Here is a 20,969-nt window from a genome sequence, read left to right on the forward strand (position 1 = left end):
GGCTAGCAGATTAGTATTGGACATCATGGATCACTGAAAACAAGTGTAAGATAAAGTATTTTATGCAACGCCATTTTAGGTTAAGACTCATTATTTAAGACCAAAAAGGAAAACAACAACTTTAGCTCCATCACTGGTGAGAAAGAGAAATTTAAAGTGTAAAAAGCATAAAAGCTATTAATTACATATTAAACTGTATAACTATTGTTTTATTTTTGCACACATGCCATTCACTTAGTCACCTCTGAATCTTTAAATTGTTTGAATACGCCTTCATTAACAGTGCTTGTGAGATTTGTGCAGTGTCTTTAGATGTCATATCTATAGTCTATATTCACTCTCTAAAATTGCAAATGTTACTAAATGTTTTACAAAGCGTTGATCTCATAAAGTTTTTAAACAACAGAAGTCTAGGAGACAGATGATGTTGCAATATGTGACTGCATTCTTGTTGTTTGTCCTCTGTTTAACATGTTCTGTTACTTTTTTCACCAACAAATGAATACAGAGAACACAATGTTCCCGTAATGGTGCAGTTTGTCTCATTGAAGATGATAAAAATATGAGATAAAAAGATGAGTCAACTAAGGGCTGTTGCATTTTAAAAACCATCACATGCTGTCAACACACACGTTTTGTTCTTGAGGCCTTCAAGTCAACCAATCACATCCAACCCAGTTTGTAATATAGAAAACTTCTGATGAGTTACAAGATCTATTAATATATTACCACAAGTAAAAATAGATTTTATCAGTCTGTGTTTTTAAGGGAAATACCAAAGTGAACCACATTTCCTTTTGAGGAAATCAACACTGGAAATTCCCACTCCTAAATTTCTCAGCTTTGCTGTTCAGGCATATTTCCATGTCATGTCAGAACTGAAAAGATCCAGAAATCTATCCATATGGGGCGGCCTCTAGCTCACCCAGTAGGAGTGTTCGCCTCATGTTGGCTAAGATAGATCACTGTGGACATACAATGACCTCCATGTATTGTTTGGTGGAGTCCTTACATTTGAAACCACACTATAAGTAATAACTTCTCTAAATAGGAAACTGAATCAGAAAAGAAAAGAGAAGTTTCAGCTTCGGCACAGATGGTGCAGGAAGTGAATTGACAAACATGTTGAATAAGGGTAAACTTAATGTCTCCTTTCATTGGACACAATCTTTGTCAAGAGAAGTTGTACATGCAGTAGAAGATCACATGAATTGATTCCACAGATAACAAAACACAAAAATGTTTTAAAAAGTTTTGCTCAAACTGTGCTAGATCCTTGGTATAATTTCCTGCATCCCTCTGTGGTGCAGTTCAGCACTAACACGGCAGGCTTATAGCTCTGAGCCTCAGGGTTCATTGAACTGCAACATATAAACAATAAAAAACAAACATGAAAAACGACATCAAACTGCAGGATCGAGGATCCTTTATCATGTAAGGCAATAATCCTAAATAAAAAAAAAAAAAAAACATGTTTTAAGTTGTGTTATGTTTTATTAGGTTTGCAATCATCCCTTTTCCTTGTGAATTTCTTATGCTCAGCAGGCCATGTAGCAGATAAGGTAAGTTTATTTAAAGGCCTAATTAACAACTTTAACATAGCCATATGAAATAATATAAATAAATTGCTGCTATTTAAAAACTCCAAACAGCCTACACTTAAAGCCATGGGAAATTGGCCCCTGGACACAGACATGGTTAAGGTCCCCATCTTTCCTACAAGAGGACCAGGAAACCCAAACTGAAGGAGACAACAAACCAGTAGTAATGATGCAGCTGCATTGTCTTTTGGGGCTCAATAAATGCTGCTACTTTAAAGCTTTTGACCAGACAGTATGTCCACAATCTCTACAACGCTGGTGAGAAAAATGCTATGATGACTTATAACAGGCATGATTTTCTCTATAAAAATGTAACAAGCAAGTTTATGTTTTATAAACCATTCCTGGGTTGTGTCTCACAATTTCGGCAATTAGCTCAGCCTTGACATATCCGTGTTCGATAACTCTTAATTTGCATACAGCATCAGTCGCCTAATAATACCACATCCCGCACACGTCACACTGTTTATATTTCTTATTTAGCAGTATACATTTGTATGTATGAACACATGCAGCCACACAAATTGTATTTACTCATGTATCAAGAAATGTATCAAAAATATTCAGTGTGTGTTCAGATCAATGTGGAAAAATCCTTGTGTGGCTTGAAAGTGTGTAAATTGACAGGACGGCAAAGAGGAAGCTTGTCCCTATCACAGCCATTAGTACAGAAGTGTTCAACACATTGCCAACAGAAACACACCAAACACTTGCTTGTTCTAACCTCACAAGCCTCAAACCTAAAATGTTATCTTTGTTATCTTCCATCATTAACAACCTTATAGAGATTAATATACATAATATACATTTGTTTTCTTTATTCCTTTGAAATTTCAACCACATGGGTGACCTAATGTAATTGTCATAATTAAATTACTTGGCCTTTAAAACATTTTTGTTGTAGTAGGCTATACATTTAAAACAATAAAAAAAATATCAATCACTAAATAAACATGTTTTTTATAACTTAATTTATTTCATATAACCCCAAAACTGTGTTGGTTTTTACACAATCATATTGAAATCACTTTCAATCTGTAAAGGTGCATGTGTTCATACATACAAACATATACAGCTATAGAGGACATTTGAAAAGTGTGACTTGCGCAGGATGCCTTATTATTAGGCGACTGACACTGACACCTATGACTTTAAATTAATTGCTGATAGCTGCTTTTATTCTCCCGTTGTTATGCTGTTATCTGTCTTTTATGTTGATGCTTTTACCCTGTAGCACTTTGAGATTTGTTACAAATGTTAAGTGTGTTATACATAAAACATATTATTATCATTATTATTATTATTAGTAGTAGTATTGTAGTGGTAGTATTACTATTATTACATTAAGCTTGTGGTTTTCCTTCTACACATGTTATGTTGAGTCCATTTTAACTTTTTGTTTGATTTCATTTTATGGTAACCTCGCAATACAAAACAAAAGTCATCTCTGCAAAATTGTCACTGGGGCCAGCTGGATGATTGTCATACAGCAACTCTCTCTCTCTCTCACAATAAACTTTGACAGACAAGTTTTTCAGAAGGCACAATCAGTCATGTCAAGCTCTGACCACCGACTCTTGGAGGAATTCATTCTTCTTAGAGGAGATAGGCAAAAACTGACAGGTACATATATTCTTTTGTCCCTTTGGCAATTAAAGGTTTAGTTTTAATTTTTTTTTATTAGTGTCACTTTGAGCCTTCTAAGTGACACTTTTACATTTTCAGACAATCTCAAGTGATTTTATTTGACTGTGTTCACTTTTAAGTGATGACACTGTTCTTAATCAATCTGTTGGTTGTGTGCTGCTAAGATGTTTCATGCCTTGTTTATCGTGTTCAAAGAAAAAAAGGTTTTGTGGTTGTGCTTTGTACCGCCAACTGCAGGTCAAATTTCCCCTTGAAAGACAATAAAGAACTCTTAAGTCTAAACAATGTTCTTAAGAGTGGCATCTTTCCCCATCTTGCCCTCACGATTTCACACAATCACAATCAAAAACAGTAAACACACACAGAGAGTGACATTGAAATGATATTTAATGTTAATCATAGACAACAAATCATAATAGTGACACTGATCAAAGATGTCAGGCAGTCATTTCTGCTCCTTCAAATTACATTACAGTGTGCAGTGACATGTTAATTAACTAACTGATTTTGTTTCAGTATTCCTTGTGTGGACATACATTTCCCTTTCACTTATCAACATCTGTACGGAGAGTAAACTTGTACAAATGTAGCTGGTGTAAGGCATTATCAGAAATCTAAAAACAGGAACAGGGTTTATTGCCACAATAAATAGCACTTACATTGAATTTTGCCTTGGTGATTGGTGCATACATAAACTAACAAACCCTTGGTGCATACGTAAACTAACAAACATATTAAACAATAATATGAAAAATATACATTGAACTACAGATTTAAAATGCCTTGATACATGGGACATTACTTCATTTACCACGCAGAACAAAAGGTGATATTTAGGTCATGCACTGAGCTCACGTCATATTGACAGAATCATGGAGCTCGTCGCCCGCTTACCTCCTCTGTACAGCACTGTACAGTTCAAAAGCAAGTTGGAGTCGGTGGATTTAGGAACAAAGGACAGCGTTGACACTGTTTCCCACTGCCATGCATTCATCTTCTTTGATCGGGTAGAGACGCTTCCAGAATGGGTCCAGGAGAATCGAGGGAGAATCGTTGGGCAGGAGTGAGACACAGTGCAGGAGGCAGTTACTTTTTCATAAACCGACACAGACATAGATGGAGGCTCTGGGTTGCCTGCGGAGTTGAAATATAATACCAACATGATGCATAACATAATGATTCAAATGTATTATTAACAAAAATAAGTAATTTCTTTACTTAAAAATGATTAAAATAATCTACGATACTCACTTTTAACATCAAGGGTCACTGTGTTTGGGTAGGTGAAGCTTTTGTATTGTGGCATTTCAATCCTGAAGTAGAAAGGGCCAACATCAGTCGGCCTGACAGCATCCAGCAGCATGGTGCAGTTGCGTCCCTGCAGTTTTCCTAAAAACTGGGTTCGTTTTCTGAACTCCTCAGTCAGTCTCCATTTGGGGATGTTGGTTGAGATGATAGTTTTCCCTTTCATCCAGAATCCTTTCCACCTGTTCAGGATCCGCTTTGATGTGGGCTTAGGATAAGTGTAGATGCAGGGAATAACCACACAGGAGCCCTGCAGGACAGGAATACTTGTTGGCATGTTCGCTATCCATTTGGTGGCAGATTGAGACTGGACATCATGGATCACTGAAAACAAGAGAGAATATGGATGTGTCATTATTTGTAAGAAGTATTTTATGCAAATCTATTTTGATTTAGACTCACCATTTAACAGCAGAAAGAAAAAACACAACTTCAGCTTCATCACTAGTGAGAAAGATAAATTGAGAGTGTGAAAAGCATAAAGGCAATGAATGTACTGTGTGTCTGTTGGTGTAGTTTTGCAGACACACCCATTTTTTACTCACCTCCGAATCCTTTTAACATCTGTTTGAATTTGCCTTCACTACAGTGCTTGTGAGATTTGTGCAGTGTCTTTGGATCTCATATTTATAGTCTGTATTCACTCTTTAAAATTGCAACTGTTACTAAATGTTTTACAAAGCATGGGCTCATAATGGGGGTCAGTGTTTACACAGCTACAGCAGAAGCCTGGGAGACGGATGATGTTGCAATATGTGACTACTTTCTTCTTCTTTGTCCTCTGTTTAACATGTTATGTTACTTTTTTCCCCAACAAATGAATAACAAAAGAAATTCCAGAGAACACAATGTTCCCGTAATGCTGCAGTTTGTCTCATTGAAGATGATGAATATATGAGATAAAAAGATGAGTCAACTAAGGGCTGTTGCATTTGTAAAAACCATCACATGCTGTCAATACACACGTTTTGTTCTCAAGGCCTTCAAGTCTACCAATCACATCCAACCCAGTGTGTAATATAGAAAACTTGTGATGAGTTCATAGATGAGTTACAAGATGTATTTATACATTACCACAAGTAGAAATAACTTTCATCAGTTTTTAAGAGTTATACAAAAGTTACACATTTTACACAAAAGTTCCTACATTTTACAGCTTTGTTGTTCAGGCATATTTCCATGTCATGTCAGTCAAATAAGATCAAACCTCACCGAGAAGAAATGTCATAAAATGGAAGCAGTTAAAAGGAGACAGTGGCAACATTAGCAGTTTCAATAACATCCTCTTTATTGGTTTAGCCAGTTGAATGCTATTAGTTCAGTTTTACAGACCACAGTGCTGCAGAAGAAAAGTAGGCTATGTAGATCACTTGAGACTGGGCTGCCCTGTGGACACGCAATGACCTCCATGTATTGTTTGGTGCGGTCCTTACATTTCATGTCACACTACAATAAATAACTTAATGTCTTAATAGGAAACTGACTCAGGAAAGAAAAGAGAAGTTTCACCTCCAGCACGGAAGTGAATTGGCAAAACTATTGAGAAAGACTAGAAAACGGAATGTAGCATTTAACTGAACCCAAAGTTGGTTAAGTGAAATTTTACATAGAAATTAACATGAATCAATTCCACAGAAAACAAAACTTCAGTCAGAAGATGTTACAAACAACTTGAAAAACCTGATGCGCTAAATGCTGTGAAATGTATAATTCCCTGCAGGGGTGCAGTTCAGCACTAACACTGCAGGGTTGATTGTACTGCAACACATAAACAAAATTAAAACCACCAAGGGATCCTCTGCCACGTAAGGTAAGGCAGTAGGCTTACATAAAACATTTTTTTTGACTTGTGTTATGTTTTAATAGATCTAGCCTAGCCTTTAATATGGGCCGTGGAGCAGATAAGTTTGACTCACAGCTCTAACTTTTCTATTTCTCTTACAAGCCCCCATTGCTTGATTGTAAGTTCTTATTCCTTTGGTCTCTTTTTCTTTTTATGTTTTTGTGCTGCTGCCTGTCAGGACCAGGTCTCCCTTGAAAAAGAGATACAAATAATAATAATATACAAATAAGACAAGAACCTCCATTCCAGAAAATTCTGCAAAGCCCCAGAAATATGCAGCTTTTCTGCTACTTTTCATAATCTACATTTCCGTATATATTGTCTGTGCGATCCATACTTTGATCCATCTGACCTGGTATAGCCTGCAAAGACAGAAGTTACATTGAAGGTATCCTGTTGAATTTTAGATTTGGCATAATAAAACCCAACTGAGTGGGCTATTGTACCTCAATGTTGATGTAGACAGGTTCATCAATGGCCTTCAGTTCAGAAAGTTTCTTGTTATCTTGTGTTATGCAAGATGTTTCTCTGAAATGACAAAAGAGACTTGTTTGGATTCTTATAAAAAAAAACAGGCGTTCAGACATGTATCATTGTGTCCACAATTTACATGCACATATCTTTTTTGTCTAGAGTCAAACGGCTTCATGAGTCTCTACTAAACTTTGTTTCTTGTATTGCTGATGAATACAGACAATGAAACAATAATATCCCAGTTCTAATTTAATTTCACAATCGTGCCATGAAACAAACCTTTTGGCTTGGTTTGATGATGCTCGGCTAACATTTTCATAATATCTAGACTCCTCCCTGGTAAAAGATTGTGACCTGTGAAAATAGATTAAACAATATCAGCCTATCATCTTTTACAAAACATACCCATTTAAAGACCCCCTCCATGCATTTAACATGAAACAAAATACCTCTTTAAATTACACGTATTCCTCCTTTTGCACATCAAACAATTGGCTCTCAAACATATCCTATATGTTCACGCCTTAATGTCACATTTAAGGTGAGCACAGAGAAACATTTCCTTTCAGCAGACAAATGTAGAAACAGCCTTCTAATGACAAACTGCACGTACATCCTTCTCCACAGTGAACATCAAACATCCAAGTGAAGTGACAATAAGAAAAATCCTTTTTTGTTGTGTGGGATTGCACAAAATTTACATAAGAAAAACACAAGTATCAGTCATGAAACAAACACTCAAATTACAACCAAGCTAAAGTAAAGTTACCTTCTTTTTTTTAGGCAAAGGACGATTGCAATGACAAAAATAATGATCAGAAGTGCAGCGACTGGAACACAGATGGCCGTATACAGTGAAGCCTCCCTGGGCGTACCCAAGGAAACTTCCATGTCTGTTGTGAACAGGGCTGTCATCAATGAAGGAAAATTAATTACAGATGATTGCATATTAAATGTTAGTCTGAAACTGTCCTAAGAATCTTAATGTGTAAACTTACATGTTGTTGTTTCAAAGGTGGATGATGGTATTGGTATCTGATCTAAAAAATAAGAAGTTTACATTTGAATTAAATTTCACCCTAGTCTTTTGTTATAATAAATGGAGAAATAAAACACAGCCAATTAGCAAACTGATGAGTACAGAAACAAATCATATAATGTGAATGAGATCATACAAAATGAGAGGATATACTGTACCTGGCTTAAGACTGACTGATTTATGACCTGGCACAGTGGGAGAAACATGTGAGGTATTATATAAATTTCCCTTTACTGAAACAATAATGTATGTATATATATATATATATATATATATATATATATATATATATATATATATATATATATATATATATATATATATATATATATATATATATATATATATATATGTATGTATGTATATGTATGTGTGTGTGGGTGTATTTATTTATTTATTCATAAATGTTTCATTGAAATTCTTACCAGACACACCAATGGTGACCATATGTTCCCTGAAACTGTAATTGTCCTTTGCTTCAACTCTCACATAGATATTTTCTTCATACTCAGAGATGTTAAAGATCTTGAGGGTGCAGTCACCTTGGGCTTTATCTCCAGTGAGTTTGGTCTTTCCTCTGTACTTCTCAAGCACAAATGTGTCATTTGGGTGAAAAACAAATGGACTTTCTTTTTCGTCGAAGCGGCTATTACTTACCGCAAGCTTTTTCCAGTAAACTTGAACATCTTCAGTGTAATGTTTGGGTGGATAGGTAAAGAAACATTTTATAGTCACGTTTGAACCCAGTATTGCATCAATGCTGCTGGCGACATTAACATTCCAGGTATGACCTGTGTTTAAAACCAAACCAGAATTCACATTTATTAAAGTATGTACATCATGAGATGCAATTCAAAACACACAACAACTTATTATCTCACCCACCTTTTGAATTGGACACCAGGATCAATATGAAACTAAGATCAATCAGGCCTGGCAGCGTCATCTGATCCAAGAAAGACACTTTGAGGTTAACCGACATAAATCCAAACTCAGTGAGTGAACTCAGTTTTACAGCAATATATATAACACCTGGTAGCCTACATGCTACAAAGTTCTATAATTAAACTGCCTTTATTCAGCGTCAATTCAATACTCACTGTGAGAGGTTGTAGGGCTTTGAGGTACTTTGTCAATGTGTATTGCATCTTAACATTGATGTGAAATCTTTGGTTGTGTTTCCTGTTTGCTTCAGTGTGAATTGACAAAAAAAGGAAGTTTTGGCAGAAAAGTGAAGAACATGATGACTTTCTGGTAAAGTTTGGGGAAGACATATTATACATGCATGCATCAAAATCTTGAGGCCAAACACTGCGACTAATACCAATGGTGTACAGAATGTGTGATGGGTAGAAATTATATATACTTGAAGCTAAGTGTATTTTTTTAACCTATCTGAGTCACCAACATTTCTTTTTTACACTTAAAACAACAATAACTCAGATGTGTAAAGATGCTTAGAAAGTGTCACATCATCCTAGCCTGACATTTTTCGGATTTCACACATGAGAGAGGCATTGTCCATCAGTATACAACTAGTAAAGTGGTATCTCTGCTCCATAGACAACATTTTAGTATTGAAATAATGGCAATCATAAGTCTGTATCTTGGTTAAATAATAGGTTTACATTTCTTCAAACCCAATACAATCCTGACATGCGCATGCGTAAATAAACCAACTTCCCTCTTTGAGTTACACCCCTTTGCTGCACAAGTCATGAAACCACAAAGGAGGGATTTCCTCAGACTAAAGAGACAGAACACCAGTCGATTTGTCTAAAGCCTCATACAATATTAGCTTCAGTTAAACTTGAATGCATTGACTGGGGATTTTTGGCCCAATCACTTCAGTGTAATCACTGTAGGAAGGGAAGAAAGAGGATTACAGTGATCAATAGCCATGTTATTTGCATTATTTGCATAATCCCAGTAGGCTGCTGTTATAAAATATACTTAACAACATAGGAAAACTGCAGAAATGTGATTTTGAGCTTGTATGTGCTGCTATAAAAAAATCCTGATTCGTTAGGATTATCAGGGATCTTGGACTATATTTTGGTAGTTGGAGCTGTCAAAGCTTTAGTTTAGAGTGTAGTTGTTTATTTCCATTGTTGCAATGCTGTCTCCATCACAGTACGGTATGGAGACAGTACTGCTCGAAACAGGAAGGCTCTCCTACTGTGAGAAAATGCCAAACTCATCAGTGGAGATGTGAAGGACATGTGGCCTACATCACAGTGCACTATATGCCCCCTATCCATTTTTATTTTTATTCGTTGTGTACAGAAGACTTGCAAAGCATTCATTGCATGGTTTAAATTGACTTTAATGTGCAAAAGACAATAAACCTCTTGAACTTTGAATCTTCCAGTCATCATTATAGAACAATAATTGTAAAAGTATCAAACTGTAAACTCAAACAACAAAAGTGACTGAAAAGGCTTAGGCTAAAGCAAAAGCTAATGCCTATCATAGGTTCTGTCTTTAACTGGCTGGTTTGTTTTGCGACCACTTCGTGTCATCCGGGGCTTCAGATTTGCTGCTTGATGCTGTTAAATGAAACCACTAGGTGGAGTGAGAGACACATCCAATGTGAACTTTGGCACTCAAGTCCACCTGGTATGTAGGCCAAACTCGGATCTCAAGGTGCAGTCATATGACTCCCAGATTGCCGAATGAGAATGAAATGGTTCGCTGAAACTCATTCAACACGTTTTGTGACCTCGAACGAGTTGACTACTTTCGGAGGAACAAGTCAGTCCTTGTCTGCTTTCAGCTCCAGATGGGTTTCACTGTTTAGGGAGCAGTAGCAGTTAGTCTGCAGGATGTCAGTTTGGTGTTTGTTGACAAGCTTTTGTTCACCTGTACGTGGTGTGATCGCGACTACCGTCTATGCAGCAGACACAGATGGAGAATCTGGGAAAGACAGCCGGAGAGGAGACGAGCTCACTGGACAGTCCCCAGTCACATGTCCACTTCCAGAAGAGAGTAGCAGCGGTCAGCTGTCCTGCTCTGTCCGCGGCGCGCCTCACCTTACCTGGAGTCATGGATGCCGAGGGGAGGGTCGACGAGTCAAGACTGAGGATGCATATTTTCAAAAACGGTATATCAATCAATCAACCAATTAATATATCTATCTATCTATCTATCTATCTGAAATTGGCTTTCATCATTCAAGAGGTTTATTGTCATTTGCACAGTAAAGACAACTTACACCATGCAATGAAAAGCTTGCTTTTCCAATACTCCTTTCACAACTAATGAAAAATTAGAATAAGACAATGAAGCTAATAATAAAAACAAACAGTAAAACGTTGTAATGGATAAAGTGCATAACGTGCACTTTTCCTAGGCAGCTCTGTAAGGCAATGTAAAAATGTAGATTCAGATATCAAAACTGCACCTAGTATGATTGTTTTCAAGTTATATGCCCGATGGTATTTGCTTGATCTAATATAGCATCATTATAACTAACGTTTTCTTATACAATAGCTTTTTTACATGCAACAAAAGTAGGCGTTTGTGATAGTGGCTCAGTTTAAACTAGCAGAAACTAATGATTCTGAGGTCTCAAAAGGCCAAGCACAAACCTTAAGTAATCCCATAATGCTTGTTTAGAAATATAAAGTCTTTGCTAATACAGCAAAATTCCTGTTTACAAGATTATTTGTTCATTTCTGTATTAATGCAGTAGGGTGTAATATGGAAGTGCTTGGCAGGCAGATATGTAGCCTAGTATTATTCTGAACGAAAAGTTAAAAAAAAATCATTTTTATCCATGTGTTTCCATGTATCTGTTTCATAAATGTTTGATCATCAACATGTGGCTTTGGTGTCTAGAAAAAACTGTGTCCAGATGTATCAGTTTCTGCAGACCAAAAGGAAGTCAAGTGATGCTTTGCTTCAAGACATTGGCTAAGTCACAGTCAGACCATTCTCTAAAATCGAACATGGCATTGTACATTTGAACCCCTCGAGCAAAGAACTCCAGCGTGACTATTGTGATAAGAAGCAGAATATAATCACATGAGATTCACTAGCCAGGCAAAAACATTCAGTGAAGTGTGTGTGAAGCTAAGAAATGAGGATACCTCTGAATTAGTGTTATTGAAGTAGCAACAGTGCGTGTTAAACAGCCCCTGAAAACAGTCCTTAGGCTGTCTCTCAACTGGTCCTGGCACTATCTTGGCATGCTGACGGGGTACCAGGGACAGGGCAACAAACAGTTAGACACTACAGTTCTCACTGGAGTAAAACATCACTCTGAATCTATCATCTATGAGCAGGAATGTGAACCCACGCCCCTTCTTTTCTTTGGCCTTTTTTGACCTTTATGCACATTCCATCCCTACAAAAATGGAAACCAAAGATTAAAGAACTTGCAAAGCAAACCATTACATAAGACATCTCAAATCCCGGTGAAAGCAGGGTAAAGTTCACTAAATGTTGGATCAGTGATTGTTTCATAAAGATTGTGTCTTTTCTCAGCTGCAGAGCTCCTGCATGCGATTCATTCAAAGTTTTGGTTGTGGTCTGGTGGAGATTGATTTGACTAAGTGATAATTAGCTCCAAACACTGGCGAGTCAGTTACATTAACCGCATACTATAAATGATCAAAGGTTTTCAATCCCTGTCCAGGTGGTGTTTGTCCCTCTGAGCGGGGCCTGGTGTGGCGGTTCCTGTTTGGGATGTACCCATGCAGCTCGACAGCTTTAGAGCGCTCTCTGCTGCAGGAGCAGATGGCCGTGCGTTACCGGGTCATGAAGAGAAAGTGGCAGCAGTTCCTACCTTCGGCAGTACAGATGCGCCTTAACGGCACAGATGGTAAATGCCCAAACATGCCTCAACTCTGTTGCAATAAAGTAAAAGGCCATTCAGCTCTAAAGAGTGTCAACCTTAATTCATGTATGACTTTTTTTCTCCTTTTTAAAAAATATATGATCACATAATGCCATCTTCATTCCAGCTGAGTTGGTGGCGGCAGTCAGGTACTTTGAGCAGAGGCAGACGCAGGCCCAGCAACAGACCCAGGACCAGTCGGAGGGGGTCAGCGACAGACTGGCTTTCTTGGAGCTTCAGGCACAAGTTAGATGAGATTAAATATTATAATTATAATCTATATATGTCATTGTTATGTTTTATACTTTATATTTACTTCTGATTTTCTATTCAATACATTTCTGCTTTGGTTCTGTTTTTTTGTATTTAGATTTCTGTAGTTCCACTACATATATTTATTTGTCTTTGTTCGATAGAAGAAATAACATTTGTAAAGTGGGAGTATTCAAGTTTGTTTAGGGAAATTGCACAACAGGATATAATTATGTTAAAAAAACAGTTTATCCTGTATTTACATTTTGTACTCGCTGAAGTGTTAAGCACTGTCGGGGGTGTGTGTGCACTTAGGATTTGTGCATCCAGTGATAGATGATATGAAGCTTCAACAGAATAAACTGACTCTAGTTTACAGCTTACACATTACTATTTCCATTTCTAGCGCAATAACAAGATTAATTGTTTCCAACTGTATGGACGGCACTAAAGCAGTAAACACAGAAATTACAATCAAGAGGGGTGAAATCTATATTTTTGCTTATTGTTACCAGATATTGTTTGAGCGGGTCACGTTTGACCAAGAGGAGCTGCGAGAAGCCACGCGTATCATTGACAAGGATGTGCCAAGAACCAACAGAGAATTGAGCTATTATCAGTGAGTGACAGTGAGCCATTGTTGTGTTTTTTTCCTTACTATACTGAATTATTGACAACATAAAGGGTATGGGGTGTGATTGCTCACCCATGACATGAGGTTTGTGGGAGTAAATTATTTAGCGAGCTGTGAGTTGCTCTGAATTTAGATCAACACTAGGGGATAATAAACAGACAAAACTCAATTTGGGAGCCATTAAGATATTTTGCCTCCTGCCCCTAAAGGATCCAGAACCAATGTGACTGCTTCTCCTAAATACAGGCATGTTGGTACGATGCTGAAACATTATACAGTGCATATATAAAGTAAAAATTAATAACGGAGAGCTTCATTTTAAATTGTGGTTTAAAAGTTTGAGTAATCAAATTTGTATCATGTATAATTATTTGAAGTCAACTAGTTAAATTAATCTTGTATTTGTCTCATGAAAAAAGGAAAACTATTATTCATTGTTACCTACCCTATAAATATGAGGAAGCAACTGTCATCATATCGTGCCCTATCTGATTATTTCCATAACTATAGAGATTTATCAGTTAAAATAAATAAATAAAATAAAAGCCGCCAACTCTATATAGTGCACATTAAAAAATGTTTTTGCAGTGTTTACCTACTTCTTCTCACTTCTGTGTCTGGAGGGGTGAAGGTTCAGGCAATCTGTTGGTGTTAAGAGACATCCTCATCACTTATGCAGCTTTTCATCCAGGTAAACACAAATGAGCCAACCTCAAGATTACTAATACTGACAAGATCAGGCAACATCCGAGGCTGTGCGTTGGGCCGAAAAAGACTAACTGTTGATCCATTGTTGACCAGAGGTCAGTTATGCCCAAGGAATGAACGACCTGTGCAGCCGGTTCCTGGAGGTTCTCGACTCTGAAGTTGACACTTTCTGGAGCTTCTCCTGCTACATGGAGAAGTTCTCCAAGGACTTCAGGGCTGACGGTCTGCACAGGAAAATAGGTGGGATTACCAAACAAATGCATTATTATGTATGGTAAATGCTATGTTTCTAAGATGTGAAATGAGATTGGTTCCTAAATGTAATTTCAAAAAAGACTCAGGACCTCTAGTGGTAAAACAACGACATTTGAAAACTTATCTCCAGAACAATAATTGCTGTCTGTTAAATGTCAAAGTGTTTTTCTCGTGTTTCTTAAGTTGCATCATGCTGTGCATTGGACTGGTTAGTTAATTCAGAAATCTGACATGTCTGAATCTGTTGAGGCTTTATTTTTTATTCAGACAAAAAAAAAACTATATATGTTAAAAAATCCCAAAACACTGAGCCAAAACCAAGCAAAAACATATTAGAAACTAGAAGGGCCCTTTTAGAGCGCAGAGCTTCACCAAGGCATGTCCTATCTGACAATGTTAATGAACCGTAAATTATCCCAGTCAGGACCTATTTTTCCAATTATTCCGACACCAAATGAATGCAGACCAGACTCCCTATGTCACAATGTTGATGAAAGTAAAAAAAAAAAAGAATTGGAATCTCGCCCCGTTATTCAGATCCGCTCCAGAATTTATTGGGTTCTTGTTCTTGTCCATATCCCTGCTGACAGACAACCCAACAAACAAACGGACGATTCAAACAAAAACCTAACCTCCTTGGCGGTGGAAACAAGAAAGTACTGTCTGTAAAGGAATTTAGATTCTGCAGTGTAAGCATATGAAAAAGTTGTGTTAAATGTCTTTTAGAGTTGGAGGCAGCCCTGTTGAAGGAACTGGACCCTCAGCTTTATTCTCATTTGGTCACAGACAGCATGGAGAGCTTTACCTTCTGCCACAGGTATATCTACACAGATCTTTGTTAATAGTCTGTATTTTTATTCTATATTTGTGAATATGTGTTTATATGTGTTTTTATTCCACATGAAAATTTAGTTTGTGTGTGTACATGTGTTGTGCGTCCTCTAAGGTGGCTGCTGCTGGGTTTCCAGCGGGAGTTTGAACACAGTGACGCATTACGTTTGTTTGAGATCCTGAGCTGTGACCACCTGGAGCTTATCTCCCAGCAAGTAGACAGAGCCCGTTATCAGGAAAGGCTGGCACGAAAATGCAGTCAAGGTAAAACTGATAACTCAAGTAGACAGAATAAATAAGGCTGACTGTGGAGAAATAGATACCTCTTTTCAATGCCTGACTCTGATGTGGTGATGTGTCCCTGCAGAAGACATTTCAAATTCAGACCTGCCGGCCATTAACACTGACTTCACCTTTGAGCTCTTCATCTGTGCAGCCATCCTGTTAGAGAACAGAGAGGCTCTGCTGCTGTGCCGAGATGACGTGCAACTCATCCAGTTTACTAGCAGGTTTGTCTGCATGTTAAAACATGAAAGCTTATCACAAAGGGAGTGTGTGGTTTTTTAATAAATGTTGGTTAAACATTTGCCTTTTTGTGCAGTATTCAGGGAACACTGGACCTGAACAGCACACTGAAGAAAGCGGAGCACCATTTGTACAACTACTGCAAGCGCTGTGCTTGGGACTATATGAATGGGGGCTGCAGAGCTCGCAAGGGCAAAGAAGAGGACTTACTTTATCAACTCCGTAGTTTACTTGTTTTAAAGTGATACTACTATTTACTATATACTACTATTTAAATATCTGATGTGAAAGATTGTAATGAAACTGTAATTTGTAACAAGGGACAAATAATCCCTATTTAGAGTTTGGATGTTCTTTATCTTGTTTTTTTGTTTTCTGAGGGAAACACACTGAAGGCTTCTAACCTTAAGTGGGATCGGTTACTGCTGTTTAGTATAAATGTACAGTATTTATTGTATGACAGTTGACCAACTGCGAGTTATGTTTAGTTGCTCTCCTCCTGAACCTCCATGAATAGGAAAAGCTTAAGGTCAATAGCAGCTCTTATTAGGAGATAGGAATCCACACTTTAAAGGATTTGTTTTTCTGGGTTATGATATATTCAATTGCTAAAAGAAAGCAACTACCCGGCAGGCGTGTGTGAATATTAAGATCTGGTGTGTCGCAACAGGTGGTGTCTGTAACGAACTGCAGTTATATTTAAAGCCAGATGCCACATGTGTCAGAGAGGCCTATGCAACAAAAATAAGTGTCCAGTTTTTTTTAGCTCTGGCAGAGAGACCAAACAGTATGGGGAATGAAAAGTTACTGCACAGTCTTAACCCTAAAAATGATACCTCAATGAAACTACTGAAGATTTGTTTTGAAGATGTTGAGTTGTCAATATCATGGTGTTTTCCTCTTATTTTATATACATTACATAATAAAGGAAGTCAGCTTTTACTTTGATCATTTTGATTTTATTCATGATTTGAAGGAAAGATCCCTAATATTACTTAATGCAGACAATAGATCTAAAAGGATGGAATAAAAACCTGAAATCTAGGAATGCAAATAATTAAAAACAACAACCAAACAATTTTTAATATCTTAACACAAAAAAAACAGATTTTGCAACCACAGTTTTTATATATATATATATATATATATATATATATATATATATATATATATATATATATACTGTATATGCATGCATGACTTTCTGTAGCTCCTGAGCTACAATGTGAAAAGGTAATGTAATTTATCTGTTGCAGGTCCTACACTGCAAATGACATTCATCTAGCTGAGATTTGAAGCCTTTTTATGATCAAACATCTGCTTAGGACAAAGTCCACATTGATTGTAATTTCAGAGGTTTAAGGTATATCTAGAGATTTTTATAATGGTTCAAACGTATATTGAAAAATGGAACGCCTGTGTGCCGTTCAATGTCCCAGCAGTGTTGGCAGTAAAGCATGTGAACAAAATTATTATCCATGTTTAGGAATTACTTTTTCATAACAGAACAGAGCTTACAAAATAATTAAAACAGTTTAGTTCAAATGGCAAATCAAAGCCCTATTATTTTTTTGTTTGACTTTTGTTTGTTTTGCTCAACTAGAAGAGGGCATGTAACAAAGACAAGCTTTTTCAAGGAACTCCAGTCAATGAACAGAAACATGGGCCTAGAAAGTTCCTTGGTGGAGTCACCTGACACCCTGATGGGCTCACATGTCTATATACACCCTGGAGAGCGGGGGCACTCTTTCTCTTAGTCCGCTGGCCAGGAGAAGGAAAGGAGTGCTGGAGAGTGTTGTGTCGCTCTAACTCAGTAAACTCAAGTTGAACATCTGACAGCGCAAGGTAACCCCTTCTATAAGAAGCATTGCACTCCACCTGGCTTCATTCAGAGTCTGTCTTGCTTGTTGCTTTAAAAACTTAACTGCCAAATGTGAGAGGCCTGCATGGTTACTGTCAAACAATGGCATGACAAGCTGAAGCATAATCCCTAAGAAAAAACACACAACTCAGTGACCAAATGTATATTAATGTTTTTGATAATTCATTTGCATGCAGTACCAACAGTGTCAGTTGCATGTAATCTTGCAGTTTTAGAATTGCCTCAACCAGAGGAAACCAAATGGCATAAACTATACCATATGGCAAAACACAGACTCAAATACAAACCACCTCCGTATGTGTCCAACTTTGTCACAAGCCACAATGCTGTTATTATCATGTTCCAACATATTTCTTTGCAAAACACACTGCAAGTTTCGGATGTGGGCGTAGGACCGGCAGTGAGGCAATAGGGCTAAGCCAGCAATGCTCCGTGTTACACAACTGGGTTACAATAAATAATTCAACAGTCTGTTCTAGAGTATCTGCATTCACCCATGAAGCATACAGATTAAAAAGAAAATTTTAAAAATGTGATCAAATCAACTTATGGCAAGGAAGTTTTGTGCACTGTGATTTGTGTGGGATATGCCTTTGGGGTTTTCTCTGCTTGTAAAGAAATTTAATGTTCATGCCACGGTCTGATGGTTTTGTCAGAGGAAGCTTTTGTTGAGTTCGTTACCAGTCAAATATGTTTGTTACTGCACCTCAAAGCTGTAGTTCCATGTGCACCTTTGGTTTTTAAGAACACTGTTTTAATAGGAACCAGACAAGATTTGCCCACTGGGTATTAGGATAAATAAATAGTAGTAAACGATGAATTTTTCCAACTTACCATTCATTGCAGTGAAGACACGCTGATGCTTATAATAGCAACTGTAAGCTATTTGGAGCCAGCTGTCGGAAAATAGACCCACTGATCACTATGCCAGGATCAGGACAGTAATGTCACCAGCCTGTTGCTGAGGGATGAGTGGAGAGAGAAGTGGTGTGGAAAGGGAACTAAAGGGCAGTTTGACAGTCTCTTGGGCTCGAGTGTCAGGAAGATTGGATTTATGTAACAGAGTCAGGGATTTGAAGAAACAACGACAGTAGGTATACAGTAGGTTGAACATACTATGCAGGTGCATTCACATTGTTTGAATAGTACCACAAGGAATCATATTTTTTAAAGTCCAAATACGAAAAAATTACAATGAGAAACATACAATTGAAAATAAAACCTTTATTCAGTGAAATACATATACTATTCCGCTACTTACACATTTTTTTCATCCTTTTTTAATGTAAGATGTCTAAAGGACCAGCAGTAGGCATTGATCTGGGCACCACATATTCCTGTGTGGGCATTTTCCAGCATGGCAAAGTGGAAATCATTGCCAATGACCAAGGAAACAGGACCACACCCAGCTATGTGGCCTTCACAGACACTGAGCGACTAATTGGAGATGCTGCCAAAAACCAGGTGGCCATGAACCCAGCAAACACTGTATTTGGTAAGGACTGTAACACTCAAAAGGCAACAAGCTCAGAAACAGCTAATCCAAAATCAAGACATGACTCACCAAGTCTTATTTTTTCTCTTAAATCTCCTTCAGATGCTAAGCGTCTGATAGGCCGTAAGTTTGACGATGCTGTGGTGCAGTCAGATATGAAGCATTGGCCCTTCAAGGTTGTTAATGACTCATCCAAACCCAAGATGGAGGTTGAATACAAGGGTGAAATCAAAACTTTTTACCCAGAGGAGATTTCATCCATGGTTCTTATCAAGATGAAGGAGATCTCTGAAGCTTATCTCGGCAAGGTAAATGACAAGTGTACAGCCCTATGCTCATCATTACGTAAGATAATTTGTTTTATGCAAACAAAAAGGTTGGCAGTGACAATCTGCAACTGTCAGGAAAGTATTCAACATCTAAACTGTAATGCTTCAGAACCATAGCAAACACTTTGCTCTGCCTTTAAAGACATTTTGAGAAAGTGTTTCGAAATGTGCCTTGAACACACAAATGTATTGACTCAAGGGCTGACTGTCTTCACAGACTGTGAACAATGCAGTTATCACAGTACCTGCTTACTTCAATGACTCCCAGCGTCAAGCCACCAAAGATGCTGGAACCATCGCTGGCCTTAATGTGCTACGCATCATCAATGAGCCCACTGCTGCAGCCATTGCTTATGGCCTGGACAAAAAGGTAACTAGATTATAAAAAGCAAACCTTATCTTCTTTTATGTTCCTATTAGTAATTCTTATCATTTATTTTAGGTTGGCGGTGAACGCAATGTCCTTATCTTTGACCTCGGAGGTGGTACTTTCGATGTGTCAATCCTGACCATTGAGGATGGCATTTTTGAGGTCAAGTCCACTGCCGGTGACACTCACTTGGGTGGTGAGGACTTTGACAACCGCATGGTTACACACTTCATCGCTGAGTTCAAGCGCAAGTTCAAAAAGGAAATCAACAACAACAAGCGAGCTGTGCGTCGTCTGCGCACAGCGTGCGAGCGTGCCAAGCGCACCCTCTCCAGCAGCACCCAGGCCAGCATTGAGATCGATTCCCTCTACGAAGGAGTCGATTTCTACACTTCCATCACCAGGGCCCGCTTTGAAGAGCTCAATGCAGACCTGTTCCGTGGCACCCTCGAGCCTGTGGAGAAGGCCCTGAGGGATGCCAAGATGGACAAGGCCCAGATCCATGACATTGTCCTGGTGGGAGGCTCCACACGTATCCCTAAGATTCAAAAGCTGCTGCAGGACTTATTCAATGGCCGTGACCTCAATAAGAGCATCAACCCTGATGAGGCTGTGGCTTATGGTGCAGGTAGGTACCTCTACAGGTTCTAGTCATATCACTGTTTTAGTATAAAGGCTGTCTTTTAAACATGATTAAGTGTTTGTTACACAAAGCTTTCTTGTCGCTGTAGCATTAGTTTCACCATACACACTCTTTACAGCTGTGCAGGCAGCCATATTGGCTGGTGATAAGTCTGAGAATGTACAGGACCTGCTCCTGCTGGATGTCACACCCCTGTCCCTGGGAATTGAGACCGCTGGAGGAGTAATGACTGTCCTTATCAAGAGGAACACCACCATCCCGACCAAGCAAACACAGACCTTTACCACCTACTCAGA

At 38.0% G+C, this 20,969-nt stretch overlaps 4 protein-coding genes across 5 annotated transcripts; 2 read left to right on the forward strand and 2 right to left on the reverse strand.

Annotated features, from left to right (window-relative positions):
* Window positions 1-201: 201 nt before the first annotated feature.
* On the reverse strand, window positions 202-9,092 carry LOC117946927. The gene is made up of 11 exons (XM_034875440.1): window positions 9,010-9,092; window positions 8,795-8,855; window positions 8,335-8,700; window positions 8,068-8,094; window positions 7,869-7,910; window positions 7,640-7,778; window positions 7,150-7,224; window positions 6,843-6,924; window positions 6,670-6,758; window positions 6,063-6,546; window positions 202-1,085 (listed from the first exon to the last, which is right to left on the reverse strand). Exons 1-9 carry the CDS (start codon window positions 9,055-9,057, stop codon window positions 6,684-6,686), a joined length of 915 nt encoding a protein of 304 aa, XP_034731331.1. The 5' UTR covers window positions 9,058-9,092; the 3' UTR covers window positions 202-1,085; window positions 6,063-6,546; window positions 6,670-6,683.
* Window positions 3,614-5,335, reverse strand: LOC117946935 (myelin-associated glycoprotein-like). 2 transcript variants are annotated; one of them, XM_034875456.1, is made up of 4 exons: window positions 5,099-5,335; window positions 4,956-4,997; window positions 4,500-4,877; window positions 3,614-4,382 (listed from the first exon to the last, which is right to left on the reverse strand). In XM_034875456.1, exons 1-4 carry the CDS (start codon window positions 5,115-5,117, stop codon window positions 4,105-4,107), a joined length of 717 nt encoding a protein of 238 aa, XP_034731347.1. In that variant the 5' UTR covers window positions 5,118-5,335; the 3' UTR covers window positions 3,614-4,104. The 2 variants fall into 2 exon arrangements, with proteins under 2 accessions (XP_034731347.1, XP_034731348.1); XM_034875457.1 differs by having other exon boundaries at window positions 5,084-5,328.
* A 1,409-nt stretch (window positions 9,093-10,501) lies between the features above and the next one.
* On the forward strand, window positions 10,502-16,902 carry si:dkey-238d18.4 (TBC1 domain family member 15). Its single transcript, XM_034875423.1, has 10 exons — window positions 10,502-11,012; window positions 12,549-12,734; window positions 12,877-12,995; window positions 13,517-13,620; window positions 14,259-14,326; window positions 14,437-14,583; window positions 15,325-15,415; window positions 15,545-15,693; window positions 15,797-15,938; window positions 16,031-16,902. Exons 1-10 carry the CDS (start codon window positions 10,802-10,804, stop codon window positions 16,197-16,199), a joined length of 1,386 nt encoding a protein of 461 aa, XP_034731314.1. The 5' UTR covers window positions 10,502-10,801; the 3' UTR covers window positions 16,200-16,902.
* A 775-nt stretch (window positions 16,903-17,677) lies between these two features.
* LOC117946926 (heat shock cognate 70 kDa protein-like) lies at window positions 17,678-20,617 on the forward strand. The gene is given in 6 exon segments (XM_034875439.1): window positions 17,678-17,799; window positions 19,127-19,331; window positions 19,434-19,639; window positions 19,878-20,030; window positions 20,103-20,514; window positions 20,517-20,617. Coding segments are annotated over 5 exon segments (996 nt in total). The 5' UTR covers window positions 17,678-17,799; the 3' UTR covers window positions 20,537-20,617.
* Window positions 20,618-20,969: the final 352 nt, after the last annotated feature.

Source organism: Etheostoma cragini, chromosome 6, assembly GCF_013103735.1.
Source record: "Etheostoma cragini isolate CJK2018 chromosome 6, CSU_Ecrag_1.0, whole genome shotgun sequence".
Classification (NCBI taxonomy): domain Eukaryota; kingdom Metazoa; phylum Chordata; class Actinopteri; order Perciformes; family Percidae; genus Etheostoma; species Etheostoma cragini.